This window comes from Canis aureus, chromosome 6, assembly GCF_053574225.1.
Source record: "Canis aureus isolate CA01 chromosome 6, VMU_Caureus_v.1.0, whole genome shotgun sequence".
NCBI lineage: Eukaryota > Metazoa > Chordata > Mammalia > Carnivora > Canidae > Canis > Canis aureus.
In genome coordinates this window covers 56,719,486-56,731,387 of record NC_135616.1, presented here as the reverse complement: position 1 = coordinate 56,731,387, position 11,902 = coordinate 56,719,486, and the positions used below count along the sequence as shown (strand labels likewise).

General features: G+C 39.3%; 1 protein-coding gene and 1 long non-coding RNA gene across 24 annotated transcripts in view; one reads left to right on the top strand and one right to left on the bottom strand.

The window, feature by feature from the left end:
- LOC144316174 (uncharacterized) overlaps nt 1-11,902 on the top strand; it is a 31,946-nt gene that overhangs the window by 796 nt on the left and 19,248 nt on the right. For 3 of the 13 annotated variants that reach the window (XR_013382015.1, XR_013382016.1, XR_013382012.1), the window contains exons 2-4: nt 345-472; nt 5,182-5,487; nt 6,675-6,753. This is a non-coding gene — a long non-coding RNA (uncharacterized LOC144316174). Of the gene's footprint in view, nt 1-12; nt 32-77; nt 473-5,181; nt 5,488-6,674; nt 6,754-8,116; nt 8,324-11,902 lie in introns of those variants that run through there. The other 10 variants (XR_013382011.1, XR_013382006.1, XR_013382008.1 and 7 more) reach the window with 8 other exon arrangements.
- RABGAP1L (RAB GTPase activating protein 1 like) overlaps nt 5,958-11,902 on the bottom strand; it is a 735,225-nt gene continuing 729,280 nt past the window's right edge. For all 11 annotated transcript variants that reach the window (XM_077901749.1, XM_077901744.1, XM_077901747.1 and 8 more), the window contains one exon: nt 5,958-11,055. In XM_077901749.1, coding sequence (XP_077757875.1) covers nt 10,903-11,055 — 153 coding nt within the window. In that variant the 3' untranslated portion in view covers nt 5,958-10,902. The remainder of the gene's footprint in view (nt 11,056-11,902) is intronic.

Below are 11,902 nucleotides of genomic sequence, written 5' to 3'. Positions count from 1 at the left end.
GGTGTTCTGTGGGGTCCGACGCCCTCGAGAGGTCACCACGGTTTAGCGTCTACGATATGTTTGCGTCATCACGGAGCGCCACGGGAGGGGGTGGGGGTTGCGCTGGCCACGTGACAGGGCCCAGTGGAGCCGCCTGGGGTTGCGGCGGCTGACCCCGGCTCTCGCGGTGCCCGGCCGCAGTGGGGCGCCGCCTTTCCCCGTTGACTGGGTTGCTGCTCTGGTACCTTCGTCCCCTTCAGCGAACATTCTGTGACTCAGGCTTGAATTGGATTTAACTGAGCCTGTTAACCAGAGAAAACGTAGGCTGAGTTTTCCTGGGATTACATCATCATCCTCTTTTTCAGATAATTCTAGCCTTTGGCCGCCGCAAAACGTCGGCAACACGATTGTGAACACCTAGTGACCTCTGGAAAACCAGTCCGCCCTCACCCCGCTGTACATATGGCCCAAGGTAGCGACTAGAGTCAGCGAGGTGAGGAGGGTGAAAGCTGCCTGAAGGGTGCGGGCTGACCACTGCGCGGTGGAGGACTGGAGTGCGCCAGGGAAGTGGACCCACCAGGGCTGCTTAGTAAGCTTGCGACTCGGACGTGACCTTAGGGGAAGGAGCCAGAAGCGCTCCTGTCGTTTGGTTTTATTTAAACGAAGGCTAAGGCCAGCAAAAGTCATTAGGGTGTTTAAAATCAGGCTGGTCTTCCCTTGGATGGGGAGGACAATGACCGCCATCAGGAGGCTTTGAGGTTCAGATAAAGTCCTGTTTCTTGATTTGGATGTTGGTTACAGGTGTGTTCACTTTGTAGAAATTTCATGCAACTGTAAACTTAAGTGCAATTTTTTTGTATGGAATACTTAGCTAGGAGTTCTATTTAAGTACGTCCAGGAGGCCGTTTTCCTGAGAAGGTGAAATGTTAAGCTCAAACATCACCGTTGTCAAAATTGATGGAATGAACTCCGAAGATACGTGCGTTTTGCTTTATAATAACTTCCTGTTTTTAAAAAAGTGTCCAGCTAAAAGCCTGGGATTATTTGCACTTAAATAGGAACAAATAAGCCATTGCACTGCGTGAAAGCTTGACGTAAGGCAGTGGTTTTCTTTTCTTTTTTTAGGCAGTGGTTTTCTAATTTGCTTGACGATGGACGTGGGGCAACTCCCTCTACCACCAGGTAGTCTAAAGTTAGGTGATTTATTTTATTACTCGTCTTTCTTTTTTTCTTTTAAATTCAAGTTCATTAACATTTAGCATAGTACTAGTTTCAGGAGTAAAATTTAGTGATTCATCAGTTACGTATGACACCCAGGGCTCATCTCAACAAGTGCCCTCGTAATGCCCGTTAGCCATCTTATCTCCTCCAGTAACCCTTGGTTTAGTCTCTATAGTTAAGAGTCTCTTACGGTTTGCTTTCCTCTCTCTATTTTATTTTATTTTATTTTATTTTATTTTATTTTATTTTATTTTATTTTATTTTATTTTATTTTATTTTATTTTTATTTATTTTAAAAAAAATTTTTTTTAATTTTTATTTATTTATGATAGTCACACACAGAGAGAGAGAGAGAGAGGCAGAGACACAGGCAGAGGGAGAAGCAGACTCCATGCACCGGGAGCCGGACGTGGGATTCGATCCCGGGTCTCCAGGATCGTGCCCTGGGCCAGAGGCAGGCGCTAAACCGCTACGCCACCCAGGGATCCCTCTCTCTCTCTCTCTCTCTCTCTCTCTCTCTCTTTTTTTAAGATTTTATTTATTCATGAGAGACACACAAAGAGAAAGAGGCAGAGACCCAGGCAGAGGGAGAAGCAGGCTCCAGCAGGCTCCATGCAGGGAGTGCAACGTGGGACTCGATCTCGGGTCTCCAGTATCACACCCTGGGCTGAGGGTGGCGCCAAACCACTGAGCCAGCCGAGCTGCCCTCCCTCTCTGTTACTTTATTTTTCTTTCCCTTCCCCTGTGTTCATGTTGTTTCTTAAATTCTACATATGAGTGAAATTATTATGGTGTTTGTCTTTCTCTGACTTATGTCGCTTAGTGTAATATACTCTAATTCCATCCACATTGTTGCAAATGGCAAGATTTCATTCTTTTGATGGCTGAATAATAAATACACACACACACATCTTTATCCATTCATCTGTCAATAGACATCTGGGTTCTTTCCACAATTTGGCTATTGTGGACATTGTTGCTATAGACATTGGGGTGCAGGTGTCCCTTCAAATCAGCATTTTTGTATCTTTTGGGTAAATATCTAGTAGTGCAATTGCTGGGTAATAGGGTAGTTTGATTTTTAAGTAAAGTTAGAAGATTTTAAATACCATCTGTTATCCAGTGAGTCCTAAATCGGTGTCTTCAGCAACACCTCTCCTCGAGCTCCACATTCTGTCTCTGCTTGGATGTCTGAGAAGTACATCAAATTTAGCTTATCTTAACAACAACAATAACAATCTCCTCCCAATCATCTTCGCACCCCAAATCAGTTTCTACAGTTATTCTACAGCTCTGTGAATGGTTACCTCCTGCTCCTATGTGCTCAGGCCAGTGAGTCATGCTTAAGTCTTCAATCTCAGGTTCTGCTTCCTATCCTGCAGCAAGACTTACTGGCCTTATCCACAGAATACGTGGATAATCATAATCACTTTTCACAACCTCCATTTCTACTACTGAACACCAAGCCATAATTGTTTTATCTGGATTTTTAGGCTCATAACTGATGACTGTGCCTTTACAGTTAGTTTTCCAAAAAGCAGCCAGAGTAATCTTTTCAAATCATATTCCTTTGGTTAACAACCTCTCAATAGTTTGCTGTTAGGCTTAGAGTAAGTGCAAACTTATTAACATGACCTAGCATATACTGCATGATCTTATCTCACCTTTGTATTACGTCTCATCTCACAGCTCCCCCGTCTCCCTGGTTTAAGCATGCATGTTGTTCTTGAATCCACGGAGTTTGCACTCACCTCAAAGTCTACTCTGTATTTTTCTCTATAGGATGCTTTTTCTCCATTCCCTCACATAGATCATTTCTTCACTTTACTCAGGCCTCTAAGTAAACCGTAGGGCTGCTCTTCCTGGCTGTATTAGTTAGGTTTCAATCAGAGAAGCAGAATCAGTAGCAGATACTTATTCCAAGGAGCTAATTTACACAATTGTGGGAACTGGCTAAGCAAGTCCAAAATCTGTAGGCCAGACAAGCAAGAATGGATTATAGGCAGGCTGGGCCCCATGAGAACAGGTTGAAACTTTCATCCACAGAAGTCAGAGAGGGAAGAACTCCAGTCTTCTCTCAAGGAAATCTCAGCCCTGCATTAAAGCCTTCCACCAGATTCAATTAGGCCCACCCAGATTATCCCAGATAATCTCCCTTACTCAAAGCTAACTGATTAAGAGCTTTAATTACTATGTGCAGAAGATTTACATAGCAACACTTAGTATTTGGCTGAATCACTGGAGAGTGTAGGCTTGCCAAGTTCACATATTAAAAACCATCCTTACCAATCTCCTCCCCATCACTCACCATTTCTCTCAACCCTCTTACCCTGTTTTTATCTTCACAGTACTTATTACTACCTGCAATTTATTAGTCTTCCATACTGCAACAGTCATTCTCCATTGGGGAGCAGTTGTGGACATTTTGTGTACTCCCTCCCCCTCAGACATTTGGCAATGTCTGGAGAAATTCTTGGTTGTCACAACTGGGGAAATTCTACTAATATGTAGTGGAGAGAGACCAGGGATGTGACTAAGTATCCTATAATATGCAGGACAGCCCCTGCAAGAAAGAACCCTTTGGCCCAATATGTCAGTAGTTTTCTCTGAGGTTGAGAAAAATTCTGTGCTAGAGTTTAAGCTTTACAGAGGTGGGATCTGTTTGTTCACCTCACTTCTAGCACTTTGAGCAGAGATGGGTATAGTAGGCAGTCAGTAAATTTGCTTGAATTAATTTAATAGACCTAGTGGTCTGCATTTTATTTTTGTTATTTAAATAATTCCTATTTGGTGAGCCTGTGCTAAAGCCTGAAATTCTTGCAAATTTACCATGCAGGTAAACTTTTAAAAGATTTTGTTCTGTCTCCAGTAGTCAGTAATCAAACGTTTTGTTACAATAGAATTTCAAAAAGGTGAAATCTAGAATCCCATGCAAACATAAAAGGAACATGTGACAAATATTCAGTGCAGTTAATGAGGGAACCAGTCATATGTTAAAACTGTTATCAAAGCGCCTTTGCATAATGGATCCTTAGAGACAATTTATTTTTACTTTTTTAAAGAATTTATTAAAAATAATAATTTATTTGAGAGAGTAGTGGGTGGGGCGAGGCACAGAGGGAGAGAATCTGAAGCAGACTCCACACTCAGCATGGAGCCTGATACGGGGTTTGATCCCTGAGATCAATGACCTGAGGTCATGACCTGAGCCAAAACCAAGAGTCAAATGCCCAACCAACTGAACCACCCAGGCACCTCAAGTTCAATTGATAATAGAATGTTAGTGTAAGGTTGCAGAGTTAGATACAAACTGGCTAATGTCCTACCAAGGTAATAAGCCGTATATAACCTTTGGAGTTATCCATTCCACTGAAAAGTTAAATCTACAATTTAACATGTAACCTCACTGTATTGGACCTTTAATCAGTAGTGAACAGTGAATTTCATTTACTCTTCTTGTCGAGAACACCCATGACTTTTTTTTAAGACTATTTCAGAGAGAGAGAATGAGCATGAGCCAGGGGGTGGGACAGAGGGAGAGGGAGAAACAGACTCCCTGCTCAGCAGAGAGTGTGACGTGGGACTGGATTCCAGGACTCTGGGATCAGGACCTGAGCCTAAGGCAGGCACCTAGCCAACTGAGCCACCCACGCGCTCAAGAGCACTCATGACTTCTAACTACCAAATTCAGTAGATATTTTTTGAATATTTTTGCTGTTTTACTTTTTATGTAAAATTTCTCATTTTTTAAAATACCACATGGGCCGGAGTATGTGACTCTTGATCTTGAGATAGTGAGTTTGAGCCCCATATTGGTGTAGAGATTACTAAAAAAAATTAAACAAAATACCACATGGGCCAAACAACAGAGGTCTGTGGTCTGGGTTTGGACTACAAACTGTAGTCCTACAATCTCTGGTTAATGTTCTGAATACATGTGGAATTCTAAGAGAGCTGACTAATCTCTTGGATTTCACTTAGGTTCCATGAACTCCCAGAACAAAATGCAAATTGGGATTCTCTGCACTTTGCCTCCACTTCAGAGAACTGCTCTGGAGTTCGGCTTGAATTATAATATCACCCACTGTGCTGTGTGTTGAAAGGCTTGCAGCAGTGACCTCATCCAGTATTAGCCAATTTGGTTTTTGGGAGACTTTGGAACTGGACTAAGGGTACAAGGGTACGTTAGTCCATCTCTGCTGGTGACTTGAAGAGAAAACGTGAACTTGAGATGGTTGTGCACTTGGAAGCAAGAAAACTTATTTTCAGAGGGAGAAGCAGCAGCAGGTAAGCATGACCTGGCAAGATGGCAGAGGCCTGATTAGGAAAACGGTTGCTGAAGTTCCTGATGGCATTCCTGTCCAACACCTCTTCAGGCCCAAATATTTGGCCTTTAGGAGATGAATACACCTGTTCCTTTTAGTTAATTGCCTTATTCTTATTAAACTAGCTGTGAGTGTCTGGGTACTAGCAACAGGGTAGTCTCCGTAGAGAGAACAGGGCTGTAGGCACTGGCGGTGCTGCGGCACAGTATCATTCTGCAGGGGATAGCCTGGAGCCAACTCCCAGCAGTTTCTGCAGTCAATGTAGTCCAGTGTCAGTTAAGAAGTGTTACATAAACATTGGGCTCAGATGATTTAGAATAAAGTCAACTAGAAACAAATCAAAAAGACTATTGGGACTTCAGAATATTACTGCTTAAACAAAGGGGCAACAGAAATCATTGAAAACATCACTGACTCACAAAAACAGTCACCTTGTTACCTTCTTGCTTGAATTTGTTTATTTCACAAGGCTTCATTCACACAGGAAAACAAGATACTAATCCAAGTTCATAACTGTTATAAAAGTAAACATTTGTTGGGACAATGTACAATAAATTGCACTTTTCTTAACAAGCATTACATTTACACCAATAGCATGTACTATACATAATACATGGAATTATGGAAACATCTAATTGGTCAGTGTTTACAGAGGCTGCTCCCTCATGTTTCTCTCTTCAGCTAGCACTATTTGGGCCAATCAACTCCTTTATTCTAGAACCTGTTTTCATTAGAGAGGTCATGGACAAAATCATAGAATTCATAAAAATAAACAGTACAGACTTCCTACTACCTCCTAAGCAAGGGAAAGGTAGGAATGATGCTGATTAAGACATTTTCCTTCATTTGAACTGAGGATCCATACATTATGCAAAATACCAAAAATGGGAGAAATTGATGCAAAATGCTATTGGGTCATCTTGGATTCTGGGACCATCTCCAGCTTTATTCTTGTGCTTTCATGACACCAGAGTCTTGATGCATTTATATACTTATAATTAAGTCTCCTATATTTTATTCCATATATAATATATAGTTATTAAAAGTTACATTTTAATGGAAAAAATTTTACGTGTTAACTTATTGCCAGTGAAAAAGGAAAGTAACTTAAAATGTTTATTTTCTACTCAATGATTTTTTTTTTTAAAGTTTTCAGAATACTACTATGATAAACCAAGGATTGAGGTGGGGAGAATGAGACATGTTGATGAAGATGTTTTTGTAACAGGTAACAAATTCATTTGGGGATATGCTTGACATGTAGCCTTTTAGATGGAAGCCAGGAAGGTAACATCTGACAGCTGACTGTAGTCACTAAGCCACTTGTAAACATCCACTTTCCTCATTACAAACTCATGAACATCCTCTCAAATAGAAGGATTCATTTTGAAAACTTTGGAAAGATAAGGAAATTCCTAAGATAAAGGGCTTTACCTGTGTTACATGGAAGTCACTGTAAGAGAGGAAGGATGTTCTAGAGCAATTCGAGTTCAGTGTGACATGAGCATGGCAACCAGAGGGAAAGACAGTTTTATATCTGGTTGTAGGACACACAGGCCACTGAACTCGTTTGGCCTTCTGTAGTTGATGCCATGTGTGTATTTAGTCACATGGTACCTGGCTGTACAAAAGAGGCAATGATCCTCTTTGTAAAATTCTATCAGTCACACACACGTACAAATCGAAGTGTTCACATCAAACAACAGCGTTTGTCCATTCTCTCATCTATTTGTAATTGAAGCAAGAAAATCAGAGCTATTTAAGAGTGGCTCTTTTTTAAAGAGTAAGTTATACAACTGAATCCTCTTGCTAAGTAATTAAAAGTGTTCATTCCCAGAGAGAGAAAACAAATAAGGTATTTAATTTTTTAAAAGCTCCTTTTCCCTTCAAAGGATCCTGAAATCAGACAACCGCCTTAGAATAGTTAGCGGGCTGATTGCAGGTAAAGAAAACTCAATCCCTTACGTTAGTGCGGGCTTCCTCCTCAGTAACTGATCAGCTCCTTTAAGGATCTCTCATCTCATGCCCTGAACTGTGCATTCTCTTGTTTTTCTCACTTTCACTGGGAAATAAAGCCACTAGTTATTAATTGGAAAATATTTTTTAAAAATGGAGTAGGGGGTTGAGAAAAATCTTAAAACACGGTATAAAAGAATGAAATTTTGAAAAAAAAAGAAACAAGTCTTCATTATCCCAACATCAGTACAAAGATTGCTTTTGTACTTTGGAAATTTAAGAAAAGCCAATGAAGAAATTATGAATTTAATAGCTGGAAAGGTAAAGAGAAAGAGACAGAGAGTGGTTGTATGGAAAGAGAGGCCAGAGGCCTATATGACATTCCTATTAGTGTTTCTATTAGGCACTCATACACAGAGCATTAGGGAACTGAGAATTTCTTTGCATTAAATTATATGTAACTAAATATAATCAAATTGCACCATGGCTCAGGATGTGAAGCTAGCAAACATATGCACTGCAAAATTCAGCTGGGTTTTTTTCAGCTTTAAAGAAAGTGTTAAACAAGAATCTCAAGATATAAAAGCTAATGAACTAAATTACCAAATTGAAATGCATTCCCTTAACTTATTCAGCAGAATTTAATGAGAAGAGAAATCATCACTTTTTAGAATGCTACAAGTCTTGGATTTTTGGAGGAATGTTTTATACAGCATATCCTAGGAAAAGATGAAGAACACTCTAGAATACTTGGAAATTTCCTAGCTATCTGGGCTGGTTGATGTTTTTCTAAAAGAAATTCAAGAGAAGAGTACCAATTTTCAAAATAAGTGAAATTAAAGGTAACAATTACTTAATACTAGGATGCATGAGTTTTCAAAAAATACATTCAGTATTTTTTGGGGAAGGATATGTGGTTTGGGGCAATGCTAACATAATGAATAATCATTATCATATACCAAATTTTGAATTTTCTTTCTAATATTGCAACTGACCCAAAGACCCTGCAGTGAGGAACAGTTTAGACTTATGGTACCAATACGCATACCTAATAAGTATGATATGGAACTGAAGAAGAAGGAAAAATCTATAGGTTGCCATTAAAATCGTTTGAAAGAGTTAAGAGAAAATGCAAAAGACAGATTACACATTTGGAATGTATGTACCTGGTGATTTTATTTAAAGAAAAAAAAATATAAGGGGCTCTGGAACTGAGCCAGGTGTATAGGTGAGGACTGAACCTACAGCCATACTATTTCTCCCTCAACTACCATGTAAGGAAAGTTATGCACTTTAGGCATTCTGTGGAATGTGCTGATTTTTGGAAGTTAAAAAGAGCTCTGTACAGTAAAACTATAAGATTCACAAAACAGAAAACAACATCTTTAATTTAGCTGGCCATTGGATAAGGCAACTTGTACAAGGCTTCTTGGAATCAAAGCATAAAGTACCAGCAAAGCTAAAAAATTATACTAAATGATTTACAGAAACAAGTACCAAGATGCAATTTTCCAGCCATTATATTAAAAAAACAAAAAACAAAAAAGAAAAAACAAAACCTTTTCTAAATCACCAAATAGGGACTATCAAAGTCAACATAGACACTCAGAATGCTGGATTTTTTTTCCTTTTGGGTACAAGGAAATGAATATTATAATGGTAAATGGGAGGACAAAACACAAAGAATTCTGTAAGAAAAGTATTATTTGATGAGTGTAACAAAGGCTACCATCCATATTAGTTTTATGGGTTGTAAAGGATATAATAACTCAATGATAGGGACTTAACTTTTTAGAGTTTAATGATCATTTTGGAGGAAAGGATCTACCATGAGCAACTTAACACATGCTCCTGGAGTTGAGATAGTTCTTATTTAATTTTTACTTCCAAGAACGTATTGCTTTTAATTGCAACATATGGCACAGATGAAAATCACTCTGGCGCTACAAGAGTTTAAGATTTGTTGCAAGAGTATGTTCAACAATGAAGCCAAGGATGAGTATCAATAAGTGTTATTATACATAGCCAACAGTAGTTTGGTTGGCATAAAAGGGCCAAAGCCTCTGAATGAGCTTAGAAAATGGGAAAATTAGTTTTGCTGTTACCAAAGGATTTCCAGCAAGGACTATTTAAATAGACCTGTTAAATATAATTGAAAAAAACTATTTCCACCAACTTTTAAACAATAGCTTTAACGTTCCATGAGATATGCATTTCTATAAAGATTTTATATTCAATCAAAAATGTTACCAATACATTTGCATCTCTTTATCTGGGGTGCCAAGGACACATTTTTTAGGGAGATACAGACATCAGTAAAAGTTATCTAACAGTAAACTAAGATGATGTGAAGCTGACCTTTATTCCCCATTCCAGAACTTTGAAAAGGTATAGTATATTAGTGTTTCCTTAGCAAATCTATGTCAACATTAAATGAAATACCCTGTCCCTGGTTCTCTATTTCATATGAAGCACGGTGGCCAAACTGGGCCTTTCTAGGCTTCTCTGGTAAAGGTTCCCTAATGCTACAGCTCGCAATAGCACTTCTGACTTAGCGCTTGCTGGAAGTCGTAACTGTGTTCATACTTAGGAATCTGCAATTCCTGTGTAGAGTTTCTCAAAAAGACCTGTTAGGATACTAGGGCCAAATGATTTCTCTTATCCTGCGTTTATCAAAATCTCAGTTCCTTTCATCTAGTGTGTTTTTTCAATAGTCTATCTTATTCCATGGTTCTTGGCACTTCATTTCCAGATATACCCAACAGAAAATGAAAAGAAATTAATTCTTTTTGGGGACTGTTCAATCCCCGGTTTATTCTTTGGACAGGATAATCGTTTTCCAGGGAATCACTTTCAGAGAGAAACCTCACAGTTGTCATGAACGGCCCCACAGTGTGCTTTAATCTGAATAAATCCTGAAACGTTAAGACGTTTAGATTTCAATTTCTTTCTTTCTTTCTTTCTTTCTTTCTTTCTTTCTTTCTTTCTTTCTTTCTTCTCTTTCTTTCTTTTCTTTTTCTGTGACAAATATCATCTTTTCACTTTAACCTTGGAATAAAAGACATCTCCATTTTTATGTAAGATGAAAGTAATTATTAATAATTAGTTCTAAATAAAAATCATTTAGTTCTGAATTACTTATTTCCAACTAAACATCAGGCATATAAAATAGTGTGTAATACTATGATGGAACTGAACATGGCCTTCCATGAAGAGGTTCGAAAGCAGGTATTCAATATAACTCAGGTCAGTTTAAATAACATCCCTTTGCAAAGTGTCAAACAAGAAAGAGTGAGGGCTACTGAGAGATCCTGGCTTGCTTTCTGGCCTCCTTTACTTTCCAGTAAAGGGATACTGGGAGACTCCTCCTGGGTGTCTGTCACTTTGATCGTTGTGCTCTTGTGCTTGGGTGAGGCTGGAACTATGTGCTCTCCTTGGGTGGCTGGGTGGCCGGCGGTGGCTGCAGTGGCTGGGTGCCTGTGGCCGTTTTGATAGAGTTCAGGGTTTTGCTAAACCAAGAGTTTTTTGCAGCTTGGATTTCATTCATAAGGGCTCCTCTCTGGTGTTCAAGTTCCTAATTAAAAAAAGAAAATCACCTGAGTTATATAAATGTTTTCTCTCTGCCAAAAAAATCAGAGTATAGCTTTTTGGAATCCCTAGGTGTGTATGCATAGCCCTAGCTTTTCTCCCACAAAACCCAGGGGGGTGGGGAGATTTAATTGGCTTCTTAATACAAGAAAATGGTATAGAGCTAAAAGAGTTACCACTGAAAGTCAGAATCTGGCTTTCTCTGAACAGTGAAATGAAACCTCATTGTATCTTTTCTTCCTTCTGCATTTTTGGTCCAAATTTAGATTCAGATTGCAACATGTTTAAAACACAAATAGACATATGGATGGATGGAACTTTTACTGATGACGTAAGCATGAATGAGTTCCAGTTTCAAACCCATGGCCTTTTCCCCTGAGAACTTACCAGGGCCAGCCCAGAAACAGTTAAGGACCACTAGTGCGGCCCACATCATTGCCAGGGCAGGTGATGGTGGTGCGTAAGGACTTTGGGAAAAAGAAAATGGGGAACAGTCCATTGGAAGCCAGGACTATTTTTCTAATTAGGTTATCTTCCAATATGGACAGAGATTTTGGGGAAAGGGACTTGGTAAAGTTAGGTAAAGATGAAGGAGAAAATGCTCCAAAGCCAAGAATGGGTGCCAGCCAATGTTCAACTATTCGGGGAAGGACAATAGGGAAGGTTTGGCCTTTCATTTTCAGGATCAGCCCCACAGTGGCTAACGTTCAATGAGAAAGGACCTTGCCTACAAAAATTTCGGGGTAAAAATGAAAAAGTATACGCTTAAGTTCTCACAGGATATCATTTTAATTACTGCATTTTCATTTAAAGCTGTGTTTATGTCACTGTTT